Source organism: Sebastes fasciatus, chromosome 8 (genome assembly GCF_043250625.1).
Source record: "Sebastes fasciatus isolate fSebFas1 chromosome 8, fSebFas1.pri, whole genome shotgun sequence".
Taxonomy (NCBI): Eukaryota; Metazoa; Chordata; class Actinopteri; order Perciformes; family Sebastidae; genus Sebastes; species Sebastes fasciatus.
Window position 1 is genome coordinate 33,851,484 of NC_133802.1, and position 25,993 is coordinate 33,877,476.

The window sequence follows — 25,993 nt, forward strand, 5'->3', positions numbered from 1 at the left end:
GTTATCAACATGGAAGGGGAAGACCGGCCCCTATTGTTTCCCCTGTGTGCTATTACACCTACAGTCTCCAGCAAACACTTGCTTTTAACAAGCAATTAACTGTTGTTAATGAAGGCTGCATTTCACCGCTAATTGATTTCCATTTTATGTGAATGTCAATTGCAGGATTGTTGCTTTTACCAGTTGAATTGGGAGTCTATTTAGCTGTAACTAACACACAGATAATAGATTTCCCTTCTTGTTTAGTAGTTTTATATACAACCGGACGCTCCGTTCTGCCGGAGTTAGTAAATACAGGATGCAAAGCAGCACTTCATTGTTTCTTTGTGCACAGCAAAGTTGCTTTTGTCTTGACTCTCCCATAAATTGTAGTTTTGTTTGCATACATTAAAATCTAACGACGATTAATTGATTAATTGTCAAGTATTAAATTAATCGCCAACTATTTTGATAATCGATTACTCGTGAAAGTGAAAATTCTCGGATTCCAGCTTCTTAAAGCTGAATATATTCTGGTTTCTTTACTCCTCTATGACAGTAAACTGAATATCTTTGTGTTGTGGACATTTGAGGACGTCATCTTGGGCTTTGGGAAACACTGATCGACATTTTCTGACTTTTAATAGACCAAACAACTAATCCATTAAAGGTACTATATGTATCTTTCAGAGAATCTCTGTTATTAATAACACCAGTGGCTGTAAATATGTGAAAACTAACTCAAAAACATCTATCTGTTAAGAGGCATTAAAAAAGCATGAAAAAACATTCAGAAATATGTGAAAAAATATCCAAAAATGTCGGGAAATTATAAGTGAAAAATATCAACAAAAAAAATAGAAAAATGACGGAAAATTATTAATAAAATATGTGAAAAAAATAGTAAAAAATATTTTAAAAAGATGTGTGAAAATTGTCTGAAAAATATCCCCAAAAAATAACTAAAATAGAGAAATAGAGTTTTTTTGTTCAGTTTATTTTTTACTTTTTGATAAATATTTTCATGTTTTTTTTAATTATTTAAAATGTTTTATAGGATGATATATAAGAAAGATATTTTTTTAAAGAATGGCAGTTTTTAACAAAAGGAATAAAAAATGAATTTAGTATTTTTTACAGGTAGATTCCTCAAACAACATCACAACAAAAAACATATGCTGTATTATTCATATCAAACACGTGTGAAAGTATTTATTCAAGCATTTAAGGTGGATTTCAATGGGTATTATATATTTCAGGAAGCTTTATTGTGTGATGGCTAAACAAATGTGTGTGTATGTGTGTTTGTACGTGCAGACGAGCAGATGTACCGCTGTGAAGACTGCGATGAGCTGTTCTCCTCGACGCTGGAGCTGCGGCGGCACCAGAAGTATTCATGCTCCAGCACCGGCTCCATCTTCGACACGCTGAGAGAGGACTTCAAACAGGAGCGCGAGGACAGCGACGAGCCCGTCCACGAGTGTAAAGACTGTGAGAAGATCTTCCCAAATGAGTACAGGTACACAGATAACAAGTCCTGCCACACTTCATAATATAGATATACGCATTCAACACATGGGTTGTACGATTTATTGATTTCACTGATGGTCTTGTGCTCTCCTTCTCAAGTCTGGGCCAACACATGATAGTCCACACAGAGGAGAGGGAGTACAAGTGTGACCAGTGCCCCAAAGCCTTTAACTGGAAGTCCAACCTAATCCGTCACCAGATGTCACATGACAGCGGCAAGCGTTTTGAGTGTGAAAACTGTGATAAGGTACAGCATATCCGGCACGTAAGTTGTGCACTTGACACACAGGCTCTACCTGCTTCAGAAATTCCTCATTCTTCATTCATAATGGTACTGGACATAGATATCTGAAAGAAACAGCATTTTGTTTTTGTTAATCATACATAGCGTACATTGTATTTTTTCATATTTCAGGTGTTCACAGATCCCAGCAACCTTCAGCGTCACATCCGCTCCCAGCACGTGGGGGCACGCGCTCACACGTGTCCCGAGTGTGGCAAGACGTTTGCCACCTCGTCAGGCCTCAAGCAGCATAAGCACATCCACAGCAGTGTCAAACCCTTTATCTGTAAGTGAGAGCTTTGGAAGTGAAAGAACCGCCTTATTCTTACTGTAACAGTCCATTTATTTTATACATCTACTTCTCCATCGCCCTGCAGTCTCTTTTTTCTCCATGTACACCAACTTGATCCTGTTTACGTTGTCTGAACCAAGCATACAGGTCTAGGGATCATATTTTTATTGCTATTAATTTGATTATATTCTGTAAATACTCTTTCTTTTTCAGCAAACTTTGACATATAGTTTAGATTAGTTTGGACTACTACTACTACAATAATGAAAAAATAAACTAAAATCATTTTTAATTATGGATCAGAGACCTACTTTTTGCTCTCTTTAAAGGGACTCTATGTAAGAATCAGAAATTGCTTGTTAACAGTGACACATGTGGCCATTAAGTCAACGTCAGTCAGCGTCCTGTTGCTCGTGTTTGTGCTCGCGCTACACTACGTAGACGCGAGCGAGCATCGGTCATTGACAGGCAGCGTGTTGATTAACGTTAGCAACATTAGCCAGATAAATCCACAGTACCGCTATATATTTCCAAGCCCCCAGGAAGATTGCGGGCTTTGAAGCAAATTTTCGTAGTGGCCAAACGGAGGAATTACAACTTCCGTGTCCGTCACATGATGCCATTGGGCCCAAAAATACTTTTTACCATAGACTTACATTGGGAAAGAGATGCCTGTAACTCGGCGGATAATTTTTTTGGTCTCATTTTTTAGGTTTGGTTACAACCTGTTCACAAATTAGGCAATAAAAAAACGTTTGTACGTGTAAAAACTTACATACAGTCCCTTTAAGGTAATTAGATACATATGTATTTTATGTTCTTGCTTGCATATATTCAGTTGTTATTGTAAAATACATACAATGTAGATGCAGTAGATTAGGAATGATTTGGCAGTTTCAATTTGCAGGATGAGTGGTTGGTTTCATCCATAAAAACAGTCTTTTCTTTATCATCAGCAGTTTCCATTCAGATTTATGTGTTGCAGTTGATTTGGTATACAAAGTTAGAGACAGTGTTAAAATGGGTTTAACCAGGCCCTGATGGGCTGCGTCTTTTTGCTCCCCCAGGCGAGGTGTGCCACAAATCCTACACCCAGTTCTCCAACCTCTGCCGCCACAAGCGTATGCACGCTGACTGCCGCACCCAGATCAAGTGTAAGGACTGCGGCCAGTTGTTCAGCACTACCTCCTCCCTCAACAAGCACCGCCGCTTCTGCGAGGGCAAAAACCATTACGGCTCTCCGGTTGGGATGTTCAACCCAGGCATCCCCATGAGCTCCAGCCCCATCATGGCCAAGATCAAGTCCCACCACCCCCACCTTCCAGGTCTGACCCAGTCCGGTTTAGGCTTCACTGACTACTTTCCCTCCCGACCTCACCCTCACGCCGGTTTGCCCTTCTCCACGGGACCCCACGGCTTCCCATCCCTCCCTCATGGTTTCCCAGGTATCTTCTCCCCGTCACTGTATCCGCGGCCTCCTCTATTGCCGGCTAGCTCGTTGCTAAAGAGCCCGCTGGGCGGCGGTCAGGAGGTGAAACTGCCTCGGAGTCCCCTAGATGCCCCTCCGCTGTCCCTGGTTAGCTCCACAAACAGCAACGGAGGTGACAGTTTGAGTCAGCTGGAAGACAAAGAAAAAGAGAACAAACTGGATTTGTCTTCTGGAGAGGCCAAGCAGAAATCTAAGATGGCGGACATGTCTGACGGAAGTGACCTCGAAGACGTTAATACCACGAGTGGGACAGATTTGGACACCACCACTGGTACCGCTTCGGGTGATGGTTCTGACCTGGAGAGCGACGGAGAGAGCGAACGTGAGCGAAGTGGTAAAAGAAGGAAGCCGTCTGGGATCATATCGAGTCAAGAAGGCCACCAGTTAGAAGACACGAACAGTGCGTTGATATCGGCCGTGTCAAGTTCTGGGAACTTCGCCGTCGATCGTCCCTTTTTCGCCTCTGCATCGTCCCAGCACTCCTTCTTCCCTCCGCCTGATGAGCAAGCCCTCCCGCCCACCCACATGAACGCCAACGCAGCCACCACAGATTCCATCAAAGCCATCGCCTCTATTGCTGAGAAATATTTCGGTCCAGGATTGATTGGTCTCCATCAGGAGAAGAAGATCGGTCCACTGCCCTACCATTCCATGTTTCCCTTCCAGTTTCTGCCCAACTTCCACAACTCCCTCTATCCCTTCAGCGCTGATCGGAGTGCCCTCAATCCTAGCATGTTCTTTAAGGCGGAGCCCAAGTCACCTCGCGAGCAGCTGCACAAGTTGGTTTCTGGCGCCCCAGGAGCTCCTGCGTCCACAGGGGAGTCACCGTTTGATCTCACAAAGCCCAAGGAGACCAAGTTAGCCCCTCCCACCCCAACAAACCCCTCAAACCCCAACAGTAGCACTGGGAGCAGTAGTGGACCTTTAGCAATATCTAGCGGTGAAGAACAGCCATTGGACCTCAGCATTGGCGGCCGGAGCCGAGGTGGTCATAACGGTGTAGCGGCTGAGCTACAGAACAGAAAGAACCTCATGTTTGGAGTTGGAAAGGGGATCTCCGTCAAGGACGAAACCCCAGCTGGGTTTCCTCACCCCCATTCCCAGTCGTTGCACCAATCCGCCATCGCCCAGCACCAGCAGCAACAGGCACAGCAACACCAGCCGCCACCACTGCACTACGCCAAGCCCTCAGCGTTCTTCATGGACCCCATATACAGGTATTTCAGCACCGATTAGACCAGACTATTTTATGTCCACACATTGAAGATGATAGAAGTTGGTGCTTAGTCTACCTGCTCTCACTCCTAACTCGTCAAATACCGCCGTTTGGTAGTCCTATGAGTCCCATGAGTCGTTAGTCACATGAGCCATTAGTATCTTGAGTCGTGAGTCATGTGAGTCATTAGTATCATCAGTCCCATGAGTCACTAGTCACGTGAGTTGTTAGTATCATGACTCCCGCGAGTCGTTAGTCTCATGAGTCGTTAGTATCGTCAGTCCCGTGAGTCGTGAGTCATGTGAGTCATTAGTATCGGCAGTCCCATGAGTCACTAGTCACATGAGTCGTTAGTATCATGACTCCCGTGAGTCGTTAGTATCATGGCTCCCGTGAGTCGTTAGTCACGTGAGTCGTTAGTATCGTCAGTCCCCTGAGTCCCGTGAGTCGTTAGTCACACGAGTCGTAAGTATCGTCAGTCCCATGAGTCACATGAGTCTTTAGTATCGTTAGTCCTGTGAGTCCCGTGAGTCGCTAGTCAGTGAAGTTAACGTCAACCACGACCGTGTTGTGTTGCCTAAACCTAACTTCCTGTGAAAACGGAAGTTTATTTTGAAAGGAAACTGTACCTGTAACAAGCGTATATTGACACGCCGTCCCTGCCCCATCCAAAAGTAACGTCGGTCCCCGATGCCGAGGGGCACACTGACCAAGCGGCGGTATGTGAGAATGTGTTGGTTTGGTGTGTGGTTGGAGGTTGTAGATGAACTCTGACCTTGGTACGTAACCCTCTGCCTTGTTGTTGGTCCAGCAGGGTGGAGAAGAGGAAGCTACTCGATCCTGTAGGAGCTCTGAAGGAAAAGTTCCTCAGGCCCTCAGCGCCACTCTTCCATCCACAGGTAGGTTCACAGCGCACACATTTCAACTCTAAGGAAGGCACTTGGTTTCTAATCTTAGGTAGAAAACAGCACTTTGAACAAAAACTACAGCGAGGGAATACCAAACAGGGGAATCGACCTCCAGGTGTTGCATACAGGCTGATTATTCCCAGATGCAATCGACTATTTTCAAACCATGTATTATGTGAAAATACCTCACTCCTGCCTCCCACGCTGCTGCAACCTGAATTGATAGGACCCTGCGCACCATCATTCCACAGCGTGGATGTTATTTTCTCAAGGGGTTCTGTACGATTTCTTCCTTTGTTTGCCGAATGGCGCCTGTGTGTACCTCGTCACTTCTACCTTTTTTTTTTTTCAGAAGACACAGTCTGTTATCGCAGCCCCTTTGATAATCAGTCACATTGTTCAACTGTCCCAAGACCCCTCCCTGCCTCTCCCGAGTCTTGATTACAAGCAATGATAGTATTAATAAAAGAGAGAATAATAACCGTTTGAATTGTGACAAACTGCCTCTCTCGGCCACGCTAATCTTGGTCGTGGCATTGTTTCATGTACTGGGAGCCCACAGGCCAGCTAATAACTCAACCCCTTCCAAGTTTTTCTTTTTTCATTTTTTTCTCTGTGGCTGGCTGGCTGGCTAGATAATAGCACCGTGTCCATCAAGGACATCCTGTGTTTGTCTCCAGGAGAATGGGGGGGTTCTCGTTGGGGAAACGGTTTAATCTGACCTGGAAATCTGTGTCCTCTATCAACTGTGACTTTGCAAAACACTCATTTAGGTGCAAAGGCAGACAGATACATTTACACACTTTCATATACTGTATGACGTTACACACATATGTGTCGTTATGCCTTTGCAAACTAATGATATAAGAAGAGCTAACATGGATTTGTTTTTGTAATTTGCAAACAAAAAATGACATAACCTCATTTACACTCACCCTGCACTTATAACATTGTATTATTCATAATTGGATGATAAGACATCACGTCATAACTGATCAATTTCCCCAGGATGAAACGTTTTCCCACGTAAAGACTTCTCATATCAGAGTGTCTCAGCTGTGATCCTCCCAGTGATCCAAACACAATACCACCTCTAATTCAGTCTCATGACGGAATCGCCCCCGCTCGCTCCCCACCCTCCACCCCTCCACCCGTTCTCAGACTGCGAATAAACACATCGAGACGGAGTGTCTGTCCCTGTCTCTCCCGTCCCCGTATTCACTAAAAAAAAAAGGAAGGATGTAAGCTGTTTTTGGCAAATAAACTCCTACATAACTGGCTCCCCCTTTGTTCACACAAGCTCGCTAGCGGAGAGGAAGCGGCTATCAGTCGGGGGTATCTCAAACTATATTGTACAGCTCCAATCAGGGCTCCTTGAATGCCTCATTTAGCCAGTTTGTGCCGGCCTGCAAACAGTAGTAGCTTCGGCAGAAGAAGGTAAGAGGGAGAGAACAAAGCACTGAAGCTGGAGGTGAGGGAGTATGGAGAGGTGGGGGGGTGTACTGGAGGAATGGTACTTGAGCGTTTGTGAATGTGTTATAGGTCACGGAGGTGACTCGCCTTTAGCACAAACAACAAGGCTAACCTCTGATATACTGCTTCCTCAAAGCTTCCGCTCTCTGTCTCGTTCCCTCGCTCCCTGTATTTTCTGACATTGTGTCTTTGTTTTCAATGCTTCCTTTGCTCTTTAATCACACACACACACACACACACACACATATATATATATATATATATATATATTAGATTGAACTGTTGCATTGAGCTTGTCACTACAAGGTTTTTAATTAAACTAGGATTGGCAGTCGTAAAGCGAGATTTGTCAAGTATTTAATACTCAAATATGCTGCTTTATGCAAATATATGTATATATTTATTATTGGAAATCAACTAACAACACAAATCAATGACAGATATTGTCCAGAAACCCTCACAGGTACTGCATTTAGCATAAAACAATATGCTCAAATCATAACATGGCAAACTGCAGCCCAACAGGCAACAACAGCTGTCAGTGTGTCAGTGTGCTGACTTGACTATGACTTGCCCCAAACTGCATGTGATTATCATAAAGTGGGCATGTCTGTAAAGGGGAGACTCGTGGGTACCCATAGAACCCATTTACATTCACACATCTGGAGGTCAGAGGTCAAAGGACCCCTTTGAAAATGGACATGACATTTTTTCCTCGCCAAAATTTAGCGAAACTTTGGAGCGTTATTTAACCTCCTTTGCAACAAGCTAGTATGACATGGTTGGTACCAATGGATTCCTTAGGTTTTTTCTAGTTTCATATGCCATTATCTTAACTTTAGTCTTAAAACTGAGCCCGCCACAACCTCCTTAGAAAGTAAAGAAATCCCGCTTAATTCTCATCAAAATATTTGATCTCCTGTTCCCATTTTCTCCTCAGATGTCAGCTATGGAGAACATGACAGAGAAGCTCGAGAGCTTTGGCGCTCTAAAACTGGACGCGCCGCCCAATTCACTGCAACACGCTCATCCACTGTTCAACTTCCGCTCACCGCCACCCTCCCTCTCAGACGCCATCCTCCGCAAGGGCAAGGAGCGTTACTCCTGCAGGTAAGCGCCCTGTGGTCCTGCTTGGCTGAATTCCAGTTTACGTACATGAAACTGCATTATGTTACAATAAGATACACTGATTACTCAACCACCCTTTCCCCTGCCTTCCTGTCCATTCTCCCCTCCAGGTACTGTGGGAAAATCTTCCCTCGTTCGGCAAACCTCACCAGACACCTGCGGACACACACAGGGGAACAACCCTACAGGTATTCTGCTCTAGTTCAGTCCAGCTCTTTGTGATCACAGATGCTCTCACTGATGTATTTCCTTCTGTCTGCTTGTGTTCCTGCAGTTCTCCACACTTGACATCCCTTTGCTTGGCACTGCTTTTTATTCTGCTTTTGCTCAGCTGAAACAATTTCTGGCCTAATTACACTTACATAACTGTGATCCCGATGAGTTCCACACACTGTGGTGTAAATACATTTTACTTTGGGATCTCTGGTATCAGATTGGAAATTTCTATGGAGTGCTCCAGGGATGACGTATTTTTGTCGGCCAACCAGGAAGTTAGCATCGCCCTGGGTTCCCTCCACTAAAAGCCAATGGGATTGTTCCATTGGATTTTGGATTACTGCAGAAAGCTCTGTGAAGCACACGTTTATGATACTTACACACCACTTTTATGATTTTTGAAGCGTATATGCAATCGCCAGAAGTAAAAAAAGCTAACGTTAGGCTATAAACGAACTACACCACGGTCGCATGAACGCGAGTTTACACAACGAGGCAGTAAAGGAGGACGAGTCGGCGTGATGACGTTTAGTAGTCTCATTTAGCCACTTGGTAGAAACCGCCTTTTTTAAGTCCCAGTATTTTTTTGGTGAGCCTTAAGCAGCAGGTGGATTATCAAATCGTCATGAACACTGCCTCCGTCTCTGGTTGAAGAGCGGTCCGTGCTCACTCTCTTGCTGCTCTTTCAACCCACGTTCACATCCTTCCTTTTTTCTTCGGCAGGTGTAAATACTGTGACCGCTCATTCAGCATCTCATCCAATCTTCAACGCCACGTCCGCAACATCCACAACAAGGAGAAACCCTTCAAGTGTCACCTGTGCAACCGCTGCTTCGGTCAGCAAACCAACCTGGACCGCCATCTCAAGAAGCACGAGCACGAGAACATTCCTGGTCAGTTTTGCAACATCTGTGACTCAGTTTTCTCTGAGAGAAGTGAGGCTGTGAGAACAGAAAATGTAGTTATTATTATTAAACAGGGACTTGGTATTATGTGTTACATTAATGGACTGAATAATGAACGGCTCACATTACCCATTTGGAAAAATTTTAAATCTTCACCTTAAAAAAGTGTTGAGCTTGGTGCTGCGAATGATTTGAAGTAGGAAAACCACTTAATTAAAGATTTCACACTCTTGCTTTTCCTACCGCGTTGCCAAAGACAGCCTTTTTTATGCCGAGCGTGGAAGCACGCCACTGAATATGGATGGAACAGAAACGTTTTAACTGAGTGATTGCGTATTTGAGCATTTACATCCAAGTGAACCATGCTTCACAATTGTGCTAACATTTGTAAATTCCAAATGACAGAAACAAGGCAGTACACTTTGTTTCGACCTTATGCAACTTATTATATAATACCAGCCAGTTCTCATTCCCAAGGCGTTAAATACTGAGGTTTTGTCACAGCAGTCGGCGTTCGGTTCCACCACACAAGGCACCCTTTAGCACCGGTTTGAAACGCACCGGGCTTTCCATTAACGACAATGTAAACCCATCCGCGACAACAGGAAACGCTCAGAGAAAGTGCACGGGGAGTGTGGTGATGTAGTTTAAAGAACGAAAGAGACACACAGGGCGGGCGGAAGGGGAGGTGGATGGGTCCAACAAACACAAGGCTTTCATCCAGGAGATTGCTGTTCGTGTCCCGTACATCACGTTGTAATCAGGTGTTTGTTTGCGTCCCGTGTTCACAACGTCCAGTTTCATTTTCACTGTATGTAAAAAACGTAGTAGTTTTAAGCCCAACCATGTTGTTCTTTCCTAAATCTAACTATAGTGGTTTTGATGCCGGAAATAAAGTGACACCAAGGGGCATGACAAAGCGTCCGTATGTGACGAGTTGGGATGAGAACGTGTTGATAATATATAACCCAGTGGAGCTGTAAACTGCTGCAAACTCACTCTCTCAAACACCGAGGGATGCCATTATGAGTATGTTAATACGAGGCAATTCAATGATGAGTGCACAGATGTTTTGATTCCGATGAATCCTTGATTCCTAATTCTGAGTCAAATTAAAGTTAGCAATAGCATCTGCTAAAAGTATTCAATGTAAAAGATGCAGAGATTCAGACTAAGAAAACATCCGTAGCTTAAACACCATCTTTTCCTCTTAAATACCACCGGGATTCATCAAAGACCAATGTTACAAAATCTGAAAAAAATAAAATGAATGAAGGAATAATATTTTTCTAAACCTATAAATGCAACCTAAATATGAAGTCTAAAGTATGGTTCGAGTTTGTCTCCACATGCACAAGTCAAACATGTCTTTTAGGGAAAAAGAAAAGAGTAACCAGTACAGTTCGGTTCAGTTCGTCCGGGACAGTGTCACAAACTTTTCTTTATCATTTTAGTGTTCTCGGATGAAAAAAAACAGACAAAATGATGGACTGCCCCAGATGTTATATATATTTATTACACGGCTTTGTTGAATACTCAGTTCTGATTGGTCAATCACTGCGTTCTACGGTCTGTTATTTCTTTATAACAGACTGTTGCTATGGGCGCAGTTCTGATTTTGTGTCAAATGATTGATTTCTTCAGTAAGTAGCCGTGTAATAAGCGGGATAATGTACAGCTAGCGGGTCATTGTTGTGAAATAAACCCCTTCAAGGTGATGCGTTGGGGATGCCGCATCAACAATGACTGTCTCGCAGTATATTTTTCAAGAGTGACCTTGCCAAGAGAACAGCACAAACATTGTAACATCAATAAACACAAACAATACAAGCAGACAAAAACAACTGTCACACAGGTCGATTTTTCAAACAATGTTGTTTAGGGGTTAAGATGCCGACCATGAACCGCAGCGTCCTCAGTCTCTCTCTCTTCGTCTCCATCGTTTCCTGTCATCTCTCCACTATCTATCGCTATCTGATAAAGATTAAACGAAATTGAAGTGTCTGCAAATTAGCAAAAAAAAAAGGATTTCGTCAGTTAACTGCAATACGGTATGTAACTGTGGTTTCCTTCTTTATACTTTTCAAAAGGTCATGTAAAAACATGCAAGAAGTTGTAAGAACACAGATGATATAAAAGCCTCTCATGTAACGAGGCTTGTCTTCTGTCTTCTGTCGCTGATTATCGTCTATTCCATGACCGCTGTTTGTTAAAATATGTTCAACCCAGTTTCACAAAGTTTTAACCACAGAAATGCAGCTTTTTGATGTATTAAAATGTGAATAATGTGTATAATAATAACCGTCAGAATATTCAGCATTTTCCTTAAACTCATCTATTATGTATGTCTGAGGATCATCAAACTAATCATGCTTGTGTGTTTGGTTGTGTGTGTGTGTGTGTGTGTGTGTGTGTGTGTGTGTACATGTGTGTTTATGCGTGTGGATGTGTACGTTTGCATCGCTTTCCCTCCCCGACAGTGAGCCAACAGTCCGGGATGCTTTCCAACCTAGGAACCACCATCTCCTCCCCAAACTCCGAGCCAGACAATCATGCACTTTTAGATGAGAAGGAGGACTCATACTTCTCAGAAATCCGCAACTTCATTTCCAACAGTGAGATGAACCAGGCCTCCAGCTCCACGGATAAGAGGTAACAAGGAAAAGTTGCTCACACGGACCACATTTTGTATTACCATTTTTTGGAAAGACCTTCAGTGATTACATTTGATCCATGAGGCTAACCCTCCACTCCTCATGCCAAACTCGGATTCTTACCCCAACCTCAACTGTAATCCTGACTCTAGAGCAAAAAAAGATAGAACATAGAACAAGAACATAGAAGACATTTTTGATACCTGACAGGTACAAACATACAAACAGTTGTGGAATTTAACTAAATAGTCTACATTTACTCAAGTACTGTATTTAAAGCTTCAGTAGGCAAAAATCACATAATAACCTTTCAGCATATTGTAATTCAAGTGTTCTGAGAGATCAATAGACTTCTGCTCCTCCTCATGGCTCTGTTTTCAGGCTTTAAACAATCTAGCCAGTGACGGGAGACTTTGACCAATCACAGGTGATTTCATTGAGAGAGCGTTCCTATTGATTTCACAATGGCGGCGGCATCACAAACTTTCTCATTTTACAGCTAAACCGTGCACTACAAGATGATTCTGAGAACATGTGAGGAGAGAAATAGACATTAACGTAACGGAATATTGATTCATATTTGATCAGTGCTGCCTCGTTTGACCGTTTGGTCGGAGATCAAAGTAAGATCAGCTCTTACTGCTTGTTTTCCTCCGGTCTGTGAAATCTTGCAGATGTCGTTAGGAGCACCGGAGGACACAGAGGAACATGATTTTTTTTCAGGTTACCTGTTTCTTTTTTTTTTAATCATATTTGCGCAAATCTCACCTACTTCAGCTTTAACTACGATTTTAAGGTACTTGTACTTAACTTGAGTATTTCCTTATTATGCAACTTCATTCTTCTACTCCACTACATCTCAGAGGGAGATATTGCACTTTTTACTCCACTACATCTATTTGAAGATATTATGTTACTAGCTACTTTGCAGATTCAGATTCTTAATCCAAAATATAAATCAACTAACGATGTATTACCAAGTTATTAAAGTAGTTAAAATGAGCTCCTCCTTTATCAGCTGCAACATTAAAGTGATGAACACATTGCATCAATAATTATATAATCCAATGATGTGATATATATTATTTTGCATAATGAGTATTTTAAGTATACTTTGATGTTTGTACTGTTACTTGTAAGAAAGTATTTTGTAAACTGTGGTGTGGCTACTTATCACACAGTTGTGCTCATAGTCTTCTTTAGCCCCTTTCTCCTCCCTGTACACAATAACATGCATGCTAGTACTTAGTGCACAGTGCCCTCTAGTGGCTTGAGTTTGTATGGCAATAGTCACCAACATCAGAGCTGTGTCCCGACTCCTTACTGCACGCTGACAGTAGTTACAGTTCGGATTAACAGTGTATCTAACTGCAACTTTTAATTTAACACAAATAAAAGAAACAAAGCTCTTATTGCAGCTGCTTTCACGCATTTGTTTTTAACTTTTGCAGCTGTGACTGTGCGTTCAGATACCCATATTACTATACAATTTAATATGCAAGAAAAAGATTTAGGTTGCATCTGAAATTACATACTAACTAACTAAGCTTTTTTAGTATGTCTGAAACCTTAGTATGAAACCAATAGTATGCAAATTGCACTATTACAGTATGCAACGCTGGACACTATGGCTATATATCCCACAATGCAATGCTGTAGTGACGACAACGTTCATAACAGAAGTTGACCCACAGCTCTGTAATATCAATAACGCTTCAATTTAAGTGTAAGTTTAAGAATTCCCTTTGCTACAGGCGTAATATATATTTTAAATTAATTCAGACTTTGATTCTGACAAACCATCGTTTTTGTCACATGTTTTGACACGGGTTACCATGGTTACACGTCTCCAACCGGCAAGGAGGCTATCAGGACGTGACGACGTAAAAAAAAAAAAAGATACACACTACTGTTTATTCACATTAAAGTATGCTGAACGATTATATACGTAATGAGCATGTAGGGCACAGTATGCGATTTCGTCCCAATACATAGTACGTCAAACGCAGTATGCCAAAAATACCATGATGTCCTACTAAATACATCCGATCGCATTTTGCAGTATGCAAGCCAGTATGCTTTTCTGGATATTCTGACCCACAATCCTCTGCACAGCGGATATAACACAGTATGAGCAAGAGGGTCAAAGTTCAGGGCGTAATGTTATGACAGTTGTATGCACACAACAGTACGTACTTTGTAAGGGCAGCTGCAGTACGAACTAAAAGTATAAAGAAAACGTATTGGAACGTAGACTGTGTTGCTTCTACTTGTTTTTTGTGCATTGCATTGTGGGACAAGGGCGTGTAGATTTAGTATGCATGCTGATTTTTTTTTTTAAATAATTATTCTTTTTCCACTTTTAACACCTGCTTAGAGTTATGTGTAGGAGGGAATTTACATTTCAGCCATGTCTACAGTTTCACTAGAGCTGTCTCTGTGAAGAATGCAGTTCATACCTGCTGCTGTAGTTGGTAAATGAATCTGTTTACCAGTAACTCCAGCAGGATCGATCATCCTGTGTGTGTTTGTTCTGCACTCTAAAAACCATAATGTGTAAAATGACTTCTTCTAAACCAAACAGACACCCTGTTTTAAGTCCTGAAGTGCTTTCAGTGTTAGTAGCTCAGTTGGTGGGAAGCTTCACAAAGACTTTATTGGAAAAGAAAAGGAGGATGAAATGTTTTTTCTCTTTCAGTCAGCGGTTTGCTCTCTTTCCTCGACTCTATACTCTCAATGTGAATTCCTTTCTGGTAGTCTCACTTTCTGTCTGTCTCTTCCTCCATCATCCCCTCCTCCCTCTTGTCAACACGCATTATGGCCGGCAGACCCAGTGGCAATTTAGCCCCTCTGCCATCTGGGATCAATACTGAGTCTCATCCACAACAGGCTGGTCCTGACATTTTAATATCTGTAATTCAGACTAAGTATTACGCTTTCTGTCCACCCACCAGACAGCCCGCTGTTTATTCTCCCTCTGAGTGACTGAAGTCAAACGCCGAAACGCAAACACACGCTCACGGATGACTATCTGTAATCGCTCTTAACCGCCCTCGCAGCATAGTTTCTCCCCTTTTTTTTCAGCATCACAGCCAGTCAAAATAAAATAAAAAATCCCTGGTAGCTCTTTGTTTTCACATGAAAACTTAGTTTGAGCAGTTTCCAAGCTGGGGGGACGTCGGCGATGCTGAGGCAGCGCTGCTGAGGCTCCGAGGGTGGGAAGGAAGGTTCAAACAAACAAGTTAGATGAACGCAGATATTTCCAGAACTGCAGCGTTGAAGGACTAAGAGGTATCTGTCTCCTCGGAGACCTCGATCCAGGTCTTATAATTAGGGCTGGAACGAGGACCGTGGCTCCAGCTCTATGGTTTGGATGAAACTATACAGTTGGAGCTGGTTCCTTGTCTGGGCTACAGCGGCTGGCAGTTTGGACCCTGAGGGGGACTCAGGTTGAGGCATTTATCTAGAGAGATCCACTGATGATGGAGCTCTTCCCCCATCCACCCGCTATATCCGTACCCCCAGCCCGCTAACACAAACACCCGACTGACGTGTTTAGACTAAATGACAAAACCCAGGGCCCCCTATGTCAGAGCTACGCTTCTTTCTCCGTACACAGGCATGGACTTTTCCCCCTGCCAACCAGCTCTGCAATTTGATTATGGTGATATTTAATCTAGATTGAAAGAGGAGAACTTTCTTCCCCCCCCCCCAAAGTCCCCCTACCCGCATTTACCCACCCACTGTGTGTGACCCAATCCTGTCCCTGTGCAGCCCTTCCCAGAGGTAATCCTGTCTGAGTTGATAAATGTCCACTGTGTGGCAAAAAAATGGAGGGGGTAAATTTGCCGTCCCAGAGGAAATGATATCATGAGCCATGACATCGTGGTCTGGGGGTGATGGAAGGGGGGGGTTAGGGTGCTGGCTGGAAAATGTACAGATGGCAGCTCATAATGGCGGTGTGCTGATAGCCTGTTTGCAGATCAGCCATCGTCTTCCCTCAGTCACACAGAGTACGCTTCCACCGTTACAGGGTGTAGTAGAGGAACCGGTCTGAAGCGGGCCATCTCCTGCTCCGTGTCTGAGGAGGGAGCGGGCCAATTAATCATGCGCTGGGTCGTTTGAAAAGCGCTCCGGGGCCGACTGTCAGCACCCGTGTTGTTTGTGTGGACGCTGGAGTTGGACTGTGCACGCTGTCAACAGATTATTTATGTTTCGCTCTCTGCTGGTGATGAGTCATGTCTTTTAGATGGTCAGGAAACGCAGCTCTAGACGGGACAGAGAACAAACTGAAAGAAGTCAATCTGGATACGGACAATCTGTAAAATAAAATAAAAACTTCAGTGGAACCAGAGATATGCTCCCTTTTAGTTCCTCTATGCATCTTTCTCTGAAAACCTCTGGTTACGACACATGACTCAGATTTATAGCGTCTTTTCCCTCCGGCCCTCCCTGATTGGAGAGGTAGACCGCTCACACTCATATCCACATTTTCCAGAAGCTAAAGGCTGGCCCACACTGAAATATGTTTCAGATCTCAAAGGCAGGGTTGACGATGTTCTCCAGTAGACACTGTTTGTTATATTGGTTGAAATGGTCTTTACACCCGACAGCGATCCATTAAGAGCCGTCATCTGTAGCTGCTATAATCCTGTAAAAACATCTACCAATCACTGCCTCGCGGTCCGCTTGGAAAGAACCAATCAGATGCCTCCCTGCCTCCCTGCTCGTACTCTACCCTTGGCGTGCACCAGCCTGAACTCAAAGCGCGTCGCCGTCGCACGTTTCCTGGAGAATGGAAGAGAAAGCTCAGCCCTGCAGTAGCACTGCTGCGGTTACTGGTCATGAGGTAGCGTTGTTGAGTTGAGGTCCTCTCTCCGCTCTGTGTCTGTGAAGTACTTACGATGCGGCGGTGCTCGTGCATGTGTGTGTGTGTGTGTGTGGGGGGCGTTGCCTTGAAGGAGCCCCGGGGGGGGGGGTTAGACGGAGCTCCTGAGGCGATGCTACTTTCAGATTATACTACCTTTCCAACATCGTCGACCCCATCTTTAACAGATGTTGAAAATGTGAGAGACCCTTCCACAACATGTGATGTTACATTTAACAGTTTTCTTCCAATAGAGTGTGGAGAGCAACGATTTGGCCCAAACAGCACAACCACACACTAACAGATTCATTCACGAACAACAACAGTCCCGACTGAAAATTCACAAATAAAAATAAAAATAGTGGATGAAGTCATGAAGATAAATAAACACTTGTGTTGTTGCCACCAATCAACAAGTTGGTCCTCCATCTCTGAGCTCCATCTTACTACGACTTCATGCTTCACATTTAGCGTTAGCTCATGCATTAGTTGCGGTTGCCATGGAGATGGTGGTTGTCCCTCCTTCTTCAGTCAGCTTGTTTCTCTATTGGCTATCGTTCTGTCCCACGTGACCGCGTCATCGGCTGTCCTCGGGGTTCCCCACACACAACAGGATATCCCACCGTAAACGTTGAACATGATTAGTATTTACAATTTTAAATGGGACTATCGAGCTGATTGGGGGAAGTAAAAAAATACACTTAAGATACCTCACACCGCAGGAACATCTGGTAAGATCATCTTTATCAACATCAAAACATCGGTGCCTTGCTGACGATTGTTGGGAGGAATCGGGCCAAAAATCGGCTTGATTCTCGTGTAATGTGTGCCCTGCTAAAGAGAGCTGGCTAAAAGCTGCCATTAAGAGAGAGAAACAACTTCAGACAGTTCTTGTTTCATATTTGAAATTTGTTTTCATGCAGCGCCACAGACTGGATAAACATAACTTCACATGAGCTCTAAATGTCTGTTTCTTATTCTGAAAGGTCACTAATACAGAAGGAAAAACATCCCTAACACTTCCTCTCTACTTTGACCTTTGACCCCTTCTACAGATCAGACCAGGCTGAGGAGGAGCGCCCACCCAGCCACAGTTTGTCCAACTCCAAGCTAGGCATCCAGGGTCTGGAGGAGGAGGAGGAGGAAGTGGAGGGTGACGACGAGGAGGAGGAGGAAGGCAGCCTGACGGAGAAGTCTCACGACGAGGCGCCCGAGTCCCCGTCTCCCGTCACAACGGGAGCGTATGAGGAGGACGAGGACGAGGACGAGACGGAGACGGCTCCGTTAGCTATGAGCTATGAACACACTCGCAGGTATTCCTTTTGTTAACTGTACAGAAAACCACACGAGTCAGTGTTCATGGACACTCCCACAGCAGATCTATTAACAAACCTTTAAACAGAACCGGCCCCTGATACCTTCTTTCATCATAACTAAAGCCAGTACTAAACACTAGACAGAAGTAAAACATGGAATGACCTCAGAAAAGACTTTCAGCTTCAGCTCCTACTCTTCTTTTCCTTTTCCCCAATTTAGTCCCTCTACCTGTCCTTTTATTAATCGTACCTATCCTGTTCTCTTCTCTTCATGTTTCCTTTCACCTCAACTTCCTTTCGTTTTCCTCCCCCTCTTCATCGCATTAACTCTCCATCTATCCCTTCCCTTACGTCTATATTTACATCCATCCGTCCATCCATACTGCCCTATTTCTGCCATCCATCCCTCCATCCCTCCATCCCTCGGTGTGCAGGTGTATAGAGGAGGGCTCTCTCTTGGACCTGGAGGGTCTGCCCAGCTTTCCCAAGAGCCTGGAGGGGTTACGTAAAGCAGCCAGTGACGAGCAACCCTTCGATGTTAAAGACATATTTAACACTTCACTAGAGTCGGAGGCATTGAAAGAGACATTGTACAGGCAGGCTAAAACCCAGGTATGTGACTGTCCACTGAAAGAGGGAGGGACAGGAAAGACATGTTGTTCTGATAAGACAGGAGGAAGGAGAGAATGCATCCTGTGGCTACAGAGATAAAGGTTGAGATGGATCCTTTGAAAAGAAAAGGTTGTTAATTCAGTTAACTGTACCTAAAAGTGCCTCTTGTCCTGCCCGGCTACGTCTTTTCCTCTCACTTAACCTACTAAAATCTTACCTGTTAACTTACCTTGACTGCTCTGATCTTTTCTGCCTACATTTAATACACTACTTGGTTACTTGTGACCCCATATCAAGTGTCTGTCAGGTTAGGATTGCTACTGGTTGCATGGCAACTAGTGGCAATTCGTGAGGGCCACAGGAATCATGTTCTAATGCTAGCGCCATTAGCTAAAGTTAGTGGACAACTTGGCAATTTAATGTGGAAGTGAGATGGAAAATATATTTTGTTTCATGTGTGTACTTTTCCTGTGTGGCAGTCATAACATATGCTGGCTCTTAAATGGGCACTTGGTCACCAAAACTTTTAGAACCTCGGGTATAGTACGCCTCAGAAAATAAAATGTCATAGTATAGTGTGTCACACAAACTGGTGTAAAAAAAATATCATTGTATAGTGTGCTATAAATGTTTTTAAAAAATGCCATAATATAATATGTGACAGAAACTGTCGTAAAGATATAACAATGTAAAGTACGTTATAAAAAAAGTCATAGCATAGTATGCAATAAAAAAGTTATTAATAGTCATAGTATAGTTTCCCATAATTAAAAAAAAAATTTCATAGTTGAGAATGCAATACAAAAATCATTAAAAAAAGTCTTATTATAGTATGCCATAAAAATCATTAAAAATAGCATAGTATTGCATGTCATAAAAGAATATCATAAAAGATGTCATAGTACAGTATGCAATAAAAAACACTTATAGTATAGTATGTCTTAAAGAAAATCATAAAAAAATGGCACAGTATACAGTAGTATGCCATAAAAAAAATTATATAGTATAGTATGGCACAAAAATTCAAAAATGTCATAGTATAGCACGTCATAAAATAATATCATAAAAAATGTTTATAGTACAGTATGCCATAAAAAAGTGTCAAAAATGTTATGAAAAGTCATATTATAGTATACCATAAAAAATGTGATAAAAAATGTCATAGTACAGTTTTCAATAAAAAATCCTAAAAGAATTTCTTAGTATATAGCATGGCATAAAAGAATATCATACAAAAAATGTCTTAGTACAGTATACAATAAAAAGTATAAAAAAATGTCATAAAATATGAAAGAAAATGTCATAGTATATTATGCCATTAAAAAAATATCAAACAATATCATAGATATAGATAGTATTCCATAAAAAGTCATAAAAAAGTCATATTACAGTTTGTCCTAAAAATGTCATATAAAAATGTCATACTATAATATGTGACAGAAACTGTCGTAAAGATATAACAATGTAAAGTACGTTATAAAAAAAGTCATAGCATAGTATGCAATAAAAAAGTTATTAAAAGTCATGGTGTAGTTTCCCATAATTAAAAAGAATAGTTGAGAATGCAATAAAAAAAATAATAAAAAAGCGTCTTATTATAGTATGCCATATAAAATCATGCAAAATAGCATAGTATAGTAAAGTCATAAAAAAGTCATATTACAGTTTGTCCTAAAAATGTCATTAAAAAAATCATAGTATACCGGTAGTATGCCACAGAAAACGTCATATAAAAATGTCATAGTATAATATGCCATAAAAATGTCATAGAAATGTAATTTTCACGAAGACAATGTTACAGAAAATGAGTGTTGTAAAATATTGAGTTTCCTCTCGTTAAACGTCCCTGTCTTCTCCCGCAGGCTTATGCAATGATGCTGTCTCTCTCGGAGAACAACCCTTTGCACGCGCCCTCCCAGAACTCTCTGGACACTTGGCTGAGCATGGGAGGTGGACCGTCTGAGACGAGCAGCTTTCACCCGCTCAACCACATCTAGACCAGAGAGAAACAGACAGACAGAGAGAGAGAGGGAGAGAGAGAGGGAGAGGGAGAGAGAGGAAGTGGGAGGAAGAGTAGGAGGAACATTAGTTTCACAAAATGGATAGAAACAAAGAGACGGGGTGGACATGAGTAGTGAGAAATGTGGAGGCCGGAGAAGAATTCAGTGTCACATACATTCAAGATAGAAAGAATATGTTTGTGTGGAGATGTGTGTTCATTTGTGTGTGTGTGTGTGTGTGTGTGTGTGAGTGAGTGAGTGAGTGTGTGTGTGAGTGAGTGAGTGAGTGAGTGAGTGAGTGAGTGAGTGAGTGAGTGAGTGAGTGAGTGAGTGAGTGAGAGATAGGAGGGAGAGATTGTCCCTTGGTGAGGCGTCTCGCAAGACTCTGTCAAAAAGAAAGCACTGCTAAGCTCCTGTTGATGTGAAGGACATGATGAATGCTTCTCAACAGCATTGAAACTCTGCATCACTCTGATCCTCCCCAAGTCCACAAGGCTCACTCCAGCACCACAGAGACCCGACATAAGGCTCTCATAAAGACACTTAATGACTAGTACGTCTCTAAAGTCTGTGTACACCGCCTACTTCAAGCACTGCAGCATCAGCACTGCATTAGCACTGCATGTCCACATGGTGGTGTGTTTCACCAGGAACATAGTGGGCGCGTGCACTATTGTCTCCAGGTCCCCCCCACCCCACACCAATCACAGGCAATTCATTTACTGATCTTGTTTCAGTTATAAAACTGCAGAATCAACAATAGCACCACACTAAATGTTACTTGAGGAAATGACTGTTCCAGTAGACTGTTGATTTTTTGAATGATTACATGGAGAACGATGTTCAAATGTGCACAGCAACTGGGGATTTTTGATGAGCTATCTGGGACACTAGCCGTTGTAATTGGCTGCCCAATTTGATCATGCTGAAAAATGAATTTAAAAATCATACTCAAAAAAAATGAGGAACGTCTTTCTCTGCTTGTTTTGTTTCATCGTCATTTGTTAATTTTATTTACTTTCTCTCCTCTTAGATACCACAGTATTGTTTTGTCGTAGGCACCACAGTGCTAAATTGTTAATATAATTATTTTAGAGAAGGACCAAAATTGTATGATATTGTCATATGATGTACAAAATAACCTAGATGTTCATAGCAAGAGTGGTATGTGCCAAATAACCCATAGAAAATGTTTTGTTCTCTGACAATCATTTCATTTCCAAGGGGCTTGCATTTGCTGTCATAGTTTTTTTTTTTTTCCTTATTATTACGCTCTTATATATTTGATTTCAGAAGTGTGTGTGTATGTATTTATTTTTGGTTGTTTTTGTCATGACTGGAGGAGTTGAAAATGAAGACGTCATTTCATCCCTCTTTTCTTGATACTGAAGGAATGAACGCCTATCAGAACGTGAGGAGAGATTCAGAATCTCTGGTTTTGATGCGTTAGTGTGCCAAAATGGAAAGAACCCATGAAATTAATTGTTTTTATTTATAGTGAAAGATAGCTGTAGTTAGCTTTAGATCCTATTTGGCAATGTAACGTCCTGCAGTGTTTAGTTTTTTTTTTCTTTCTTATTTTCAGTTCAACCATTTTTACCCAGTATGCTGAATGTGTCTTGTTCAATTGGTTCAAGTATTATAGACGGGGGGAGGGGGAGGGGGGGCAGACTTGGACAACTTTCACTATGAATGTCAGAAAAGGGCATTACGTTGTCACATTATTGAATCTACCACATCAAGTTCCCCTCTGCTTTTCATTTGATACATGTAAACAATGAATATTCTTTTTAAAAATTAGTTATCCTATACTACATGGTCCAACATCTGCATGAACATCTGGTCTTCGCCGCACTGGAGCGACAGAATCGCCGGTCATGCAAGAATGAAGGCAAGGACTCATGAAACCAAAACAAAACAAAAACAAAAAGAGTAAACTAAACCACAGATAGTGTTAAAATGGACATCATAATTATGCTGGTTGGTCCTTCCAACACATGCAAAAAACAATGTGTTGTTAATTCTGGATAGGGAGTTTAACTTTATATTCCCTTCTTCTGAGATCATACTAAAAACTCATTCCATGTGGTCTACAAGGTAGCGGTGCCACGGAGGGCATGAGTCATGTGTACTGTAGATAAGTGTAGATAGCTGCAGGAGCAGGGGAGGGCGAGCATTGTTGATCATTGTTGCCTTGGTCCTCCCTGCGTACTTACTGGGACTCTCAGAACTAGGCCTGATGCTGTATTTTCAAACTAGTACTTAAACCATGTGGGTCCAAGCCATACATTGATCAGGCTTAGGTCTCTAGAACGTAGAACACGGATACATTTTCAGATTAGTTTCAGTAGATGAGCAACTTTGAGCTCCACACAGAGAGAGATAAGATAAATCTGAAACAGAAAGCACTGTAATTTTTATTCACGACAGCAGGTGGCGGCGGTGTGATGCTGATGAGGACTGCTGCATCATCTCATTTTTTCTAAAGACAGAAGTCTTTTTTTTAATAATTCTACTGAATGAGATTTCATTCACAGTAAACACATTGTTTTCCCAAGTCGTGGTTATAAAATGTAAAGGCTTGGGTTGCGAAGTTTTTAGGTTGACTATATGTAGTAATTCATGTCATGGACTACTGTAATAAGTACGCGCTGTGTAAAGCAAAGGAATTGAAGGCATTGAAGTATTCCATTTTGCCAACTTCAGAAAGTATTCTGGCAGATGGTCGCTGAAATATGTTCCAGCATAATAGAACATGGTTGCTGTTTTTCCCCCCACTGTTACAGGAGAAAGTAAAAAAAATATACATATTGTTTCTTTTTAACTGTATAGTATTTTAAAGAATGAAAAACAATGGTGCATTTGTCTGAAGAAAAAAAAATCATTGAAAAATATGGGTTTAAATGGATGGTGCTTGTTTTGTTTGAATCTGAGTTGTATATCGCCTCTGTTATGTTTATTGAAAACAAACAAACAAAAAAAAGATATTGTGCATGACGTGTTTAGCGGTCATAATGATGTCCATTTGTGAAATGTGTATCAAATCAAAAAATGAGAAAAAAAAAATGAAAGAAAAAAATAAATCCGTAGATGCACTTATTGTACATGTGGTTAGTTTGGTAGGTTTGACTTCAAGTTCTTGACTGCCTTACAGATGTTTGGGCAGGTGGCTCTGAAAGACATTAGAAAAGACTTGTGGGAGAAGACATAATGAAAAACAATAAAGGATTGTAGAATAATATTGAACAATTCTGAAAATTGCAGTTCTTTTGATGCTTGTGATTATTGAAGATGTACTTTAGAGAAATTTCATTGAAAAGATATGACTCTGATGTTAATTCTGTAGAATAGCAATGTATACCAAATGTAATCTTTCCAATGCTATGAAGAATTTATACATGAAATTGATATGCAATAAAACCTGTGTGCTTTTTAAATGACATGTCCGCTGTGTATTTGTGAGCTGTCAGCGTCTGTCAGGTTAGGAACGACAACTTTTAGAAAGATACTGGTTGCATAGCAACTAGTGGCACCTTATGAATGTTATGGGAATTGTTCATCAACGCATCAATAGTATAGTATGCCATTAAAAAAAATGTCATGGTATAGTATGTCATAATAAAGTCATAAAAAATGCCATACTAAACCACAAAAATGACATTAAAAAGAATTGTATTCAAATTTTAGTATAGTATGCCATAACAAAATTGTCATTAAAAAGTGGTAAAAAAAAGCCATTATATTAAAATCATAGTTTAGTATGCCATAAAAATATCATTAAAAAATATCAAAGTATAGTATGCTATTAAAAAGTAATAGTGTCGCATAAAAAATGTCATAGTATAGTTTGCCATAAAAATGTAATTAAAAATATAGTACAAAATGTCATAGTATAATATGTTACAAAAGAATTTCATTAAAAAGTAATTAAAAAGTCATTGTATTAAAATCATAGTATAGTATGCCATTAAAAATATAATTAAAAATATATAGTATATTATGCCATTAAAAAGTAATAGTATGGCATAACAAATTTCATAAAACATGTCATAGTATAGTTTGCCATAAAAATTTCCTTAAAAAAAGTAATATAAAATGTCATAGTATAGTATGTCACAAAAGATATCATAGTATAGTATGCCACGAAAAACTAATTGTATAGTATGCCATAAAAAAGTCATAAAAAATGTCATTAAAAAGTAATAAAAAGCCATTGTATTAAAATTATTGTATAGTATGGCATGGTAAAAAAATATCATAGAATAGTATGCCATAAAAATATCATTAAAAATATCATAGTATAGTATGTCACAAAAATATTATTAAAAAATATCATGGAATAGTATGTCATAAAAATATAATAAAAAAATATCATAGTATAGTATGTCATAAAAATATCATGAAAAAAATATCATAGAATAGTATGCCATAAAAATATCATTAAAAATATCATAGTATAGTATGTCACAAAAATATCATTAAAAAATATCATGGAATAGTATGTCATAAAAATATAATAACAAAAATATCATAGTATAGTATGTCATAAAAATATCATGAAAAAAATATCATACTATAGTATATCCGTCATGTTTGATAAATGTTGCTGGACTTTTTTTTTTTTTTATTGCAGCTTGCAACTTGTATTATGTAGCTGCTACTGTTCCCTGTCACCTGTTCTTGTACACACAGGTCTTTTCTTTGCGGTGTAAGGTGTGTGTAAGTGCATTAGGTGGAAGTCTTTGGAGAACCAGGGTCGGTACGCACATTTCTACGCAGAACATGATGTATGACGTCACCGCGTCGCCGGCTGCACCGAACGTCCCAATCAGTTAGTGATGTGTTGGACACGAACGAGTCGGCTCTTTCAACCGGCTCTTCTAAATGAACGATAAGAGCCGGCTCCCGTCCGAGAGCCGTTTTTTTCTTTTTTTCAGACGAAGGTCTCTACATGAATCAATGCTGATCCCCCTCCGAGCGCGGCCGCAGGGAGACACCAGCACCCGGTCGGAGACGATAACGTTTCTCGCTGCGGAGCCCCGTCACTTCACAAGACACGGGAAACCTCTGTTGGTCTGGAGGAGCTGCAGCATTCATTTCTGCACAAACATCCACTGTACATCCA

The 25,993-nt window shown here is 41.3% G+C and overlaps 1 protein-coding gene across 6 annotated transcripts in view; it reads left to right on the forward strand.

Moving 5' to 3' along the window:
* The window catches only part of prdm16 (PR domain containing 16), a 339,983-nt gene extending 315,678 nt beyond the window's left edge, over positions 1-24,305 (forward strand). For 2 of the 6 annotated variants that reach the window (XM_074642543.1, XM_074642544.1), the window contains exons 6-17: positions 1,297-1,498; positions 1,609-1,756; positions 1,925-2,078; positions 3,119-4,790; positions 5,601-5,688; positions 8,111-8,280; positions 8,409-8,486; positions 9,238-9,407; positions 11,900-12,071; positions 17,996-18,253; positions 18,691-18,868; positions 20,731-24,305. In XM_074642543.1, coding sequence (XP_074498644.1) covers positions 1,297-1,498; positions 1,609-1,756; positions 1,925-2,078; positions 3,119-4,790; positions 5,601-5,688; positions 8,111-8,280; positions 8,409-8,486; positions 9,238-9,407; positions 11,900-12,071; positions 17,996-18,253; positions 18,691-18,868; positions 20,731-20,865 — 3,425 coding nt within the window. In that variant the 3' untranslated portion in view covers positions 20,866-24,305. Of the gene's footprint in view, positions 1-1,296; positions 1,499-1,608; positions 1,775-1,924; positions 2,079-3,118; positions 4,791-5,600; positions 5,689-8,110; positions 8,281-8,408; positions 8,487-9,237; positions 9,408-11,899; positions 12,072-17,995; positions 18,254-18,690; positions 18,869-20,730 lie in introns of all 6 variants that reach the window. The other 4 variants (XM_074642541.1, XM_074642547.1, XM_074642542.1 and 1 more) reach the window with 3 other exon arrangements.
* Positions 24,306-25,993: the final 1,688 nt, after the last annotated feature.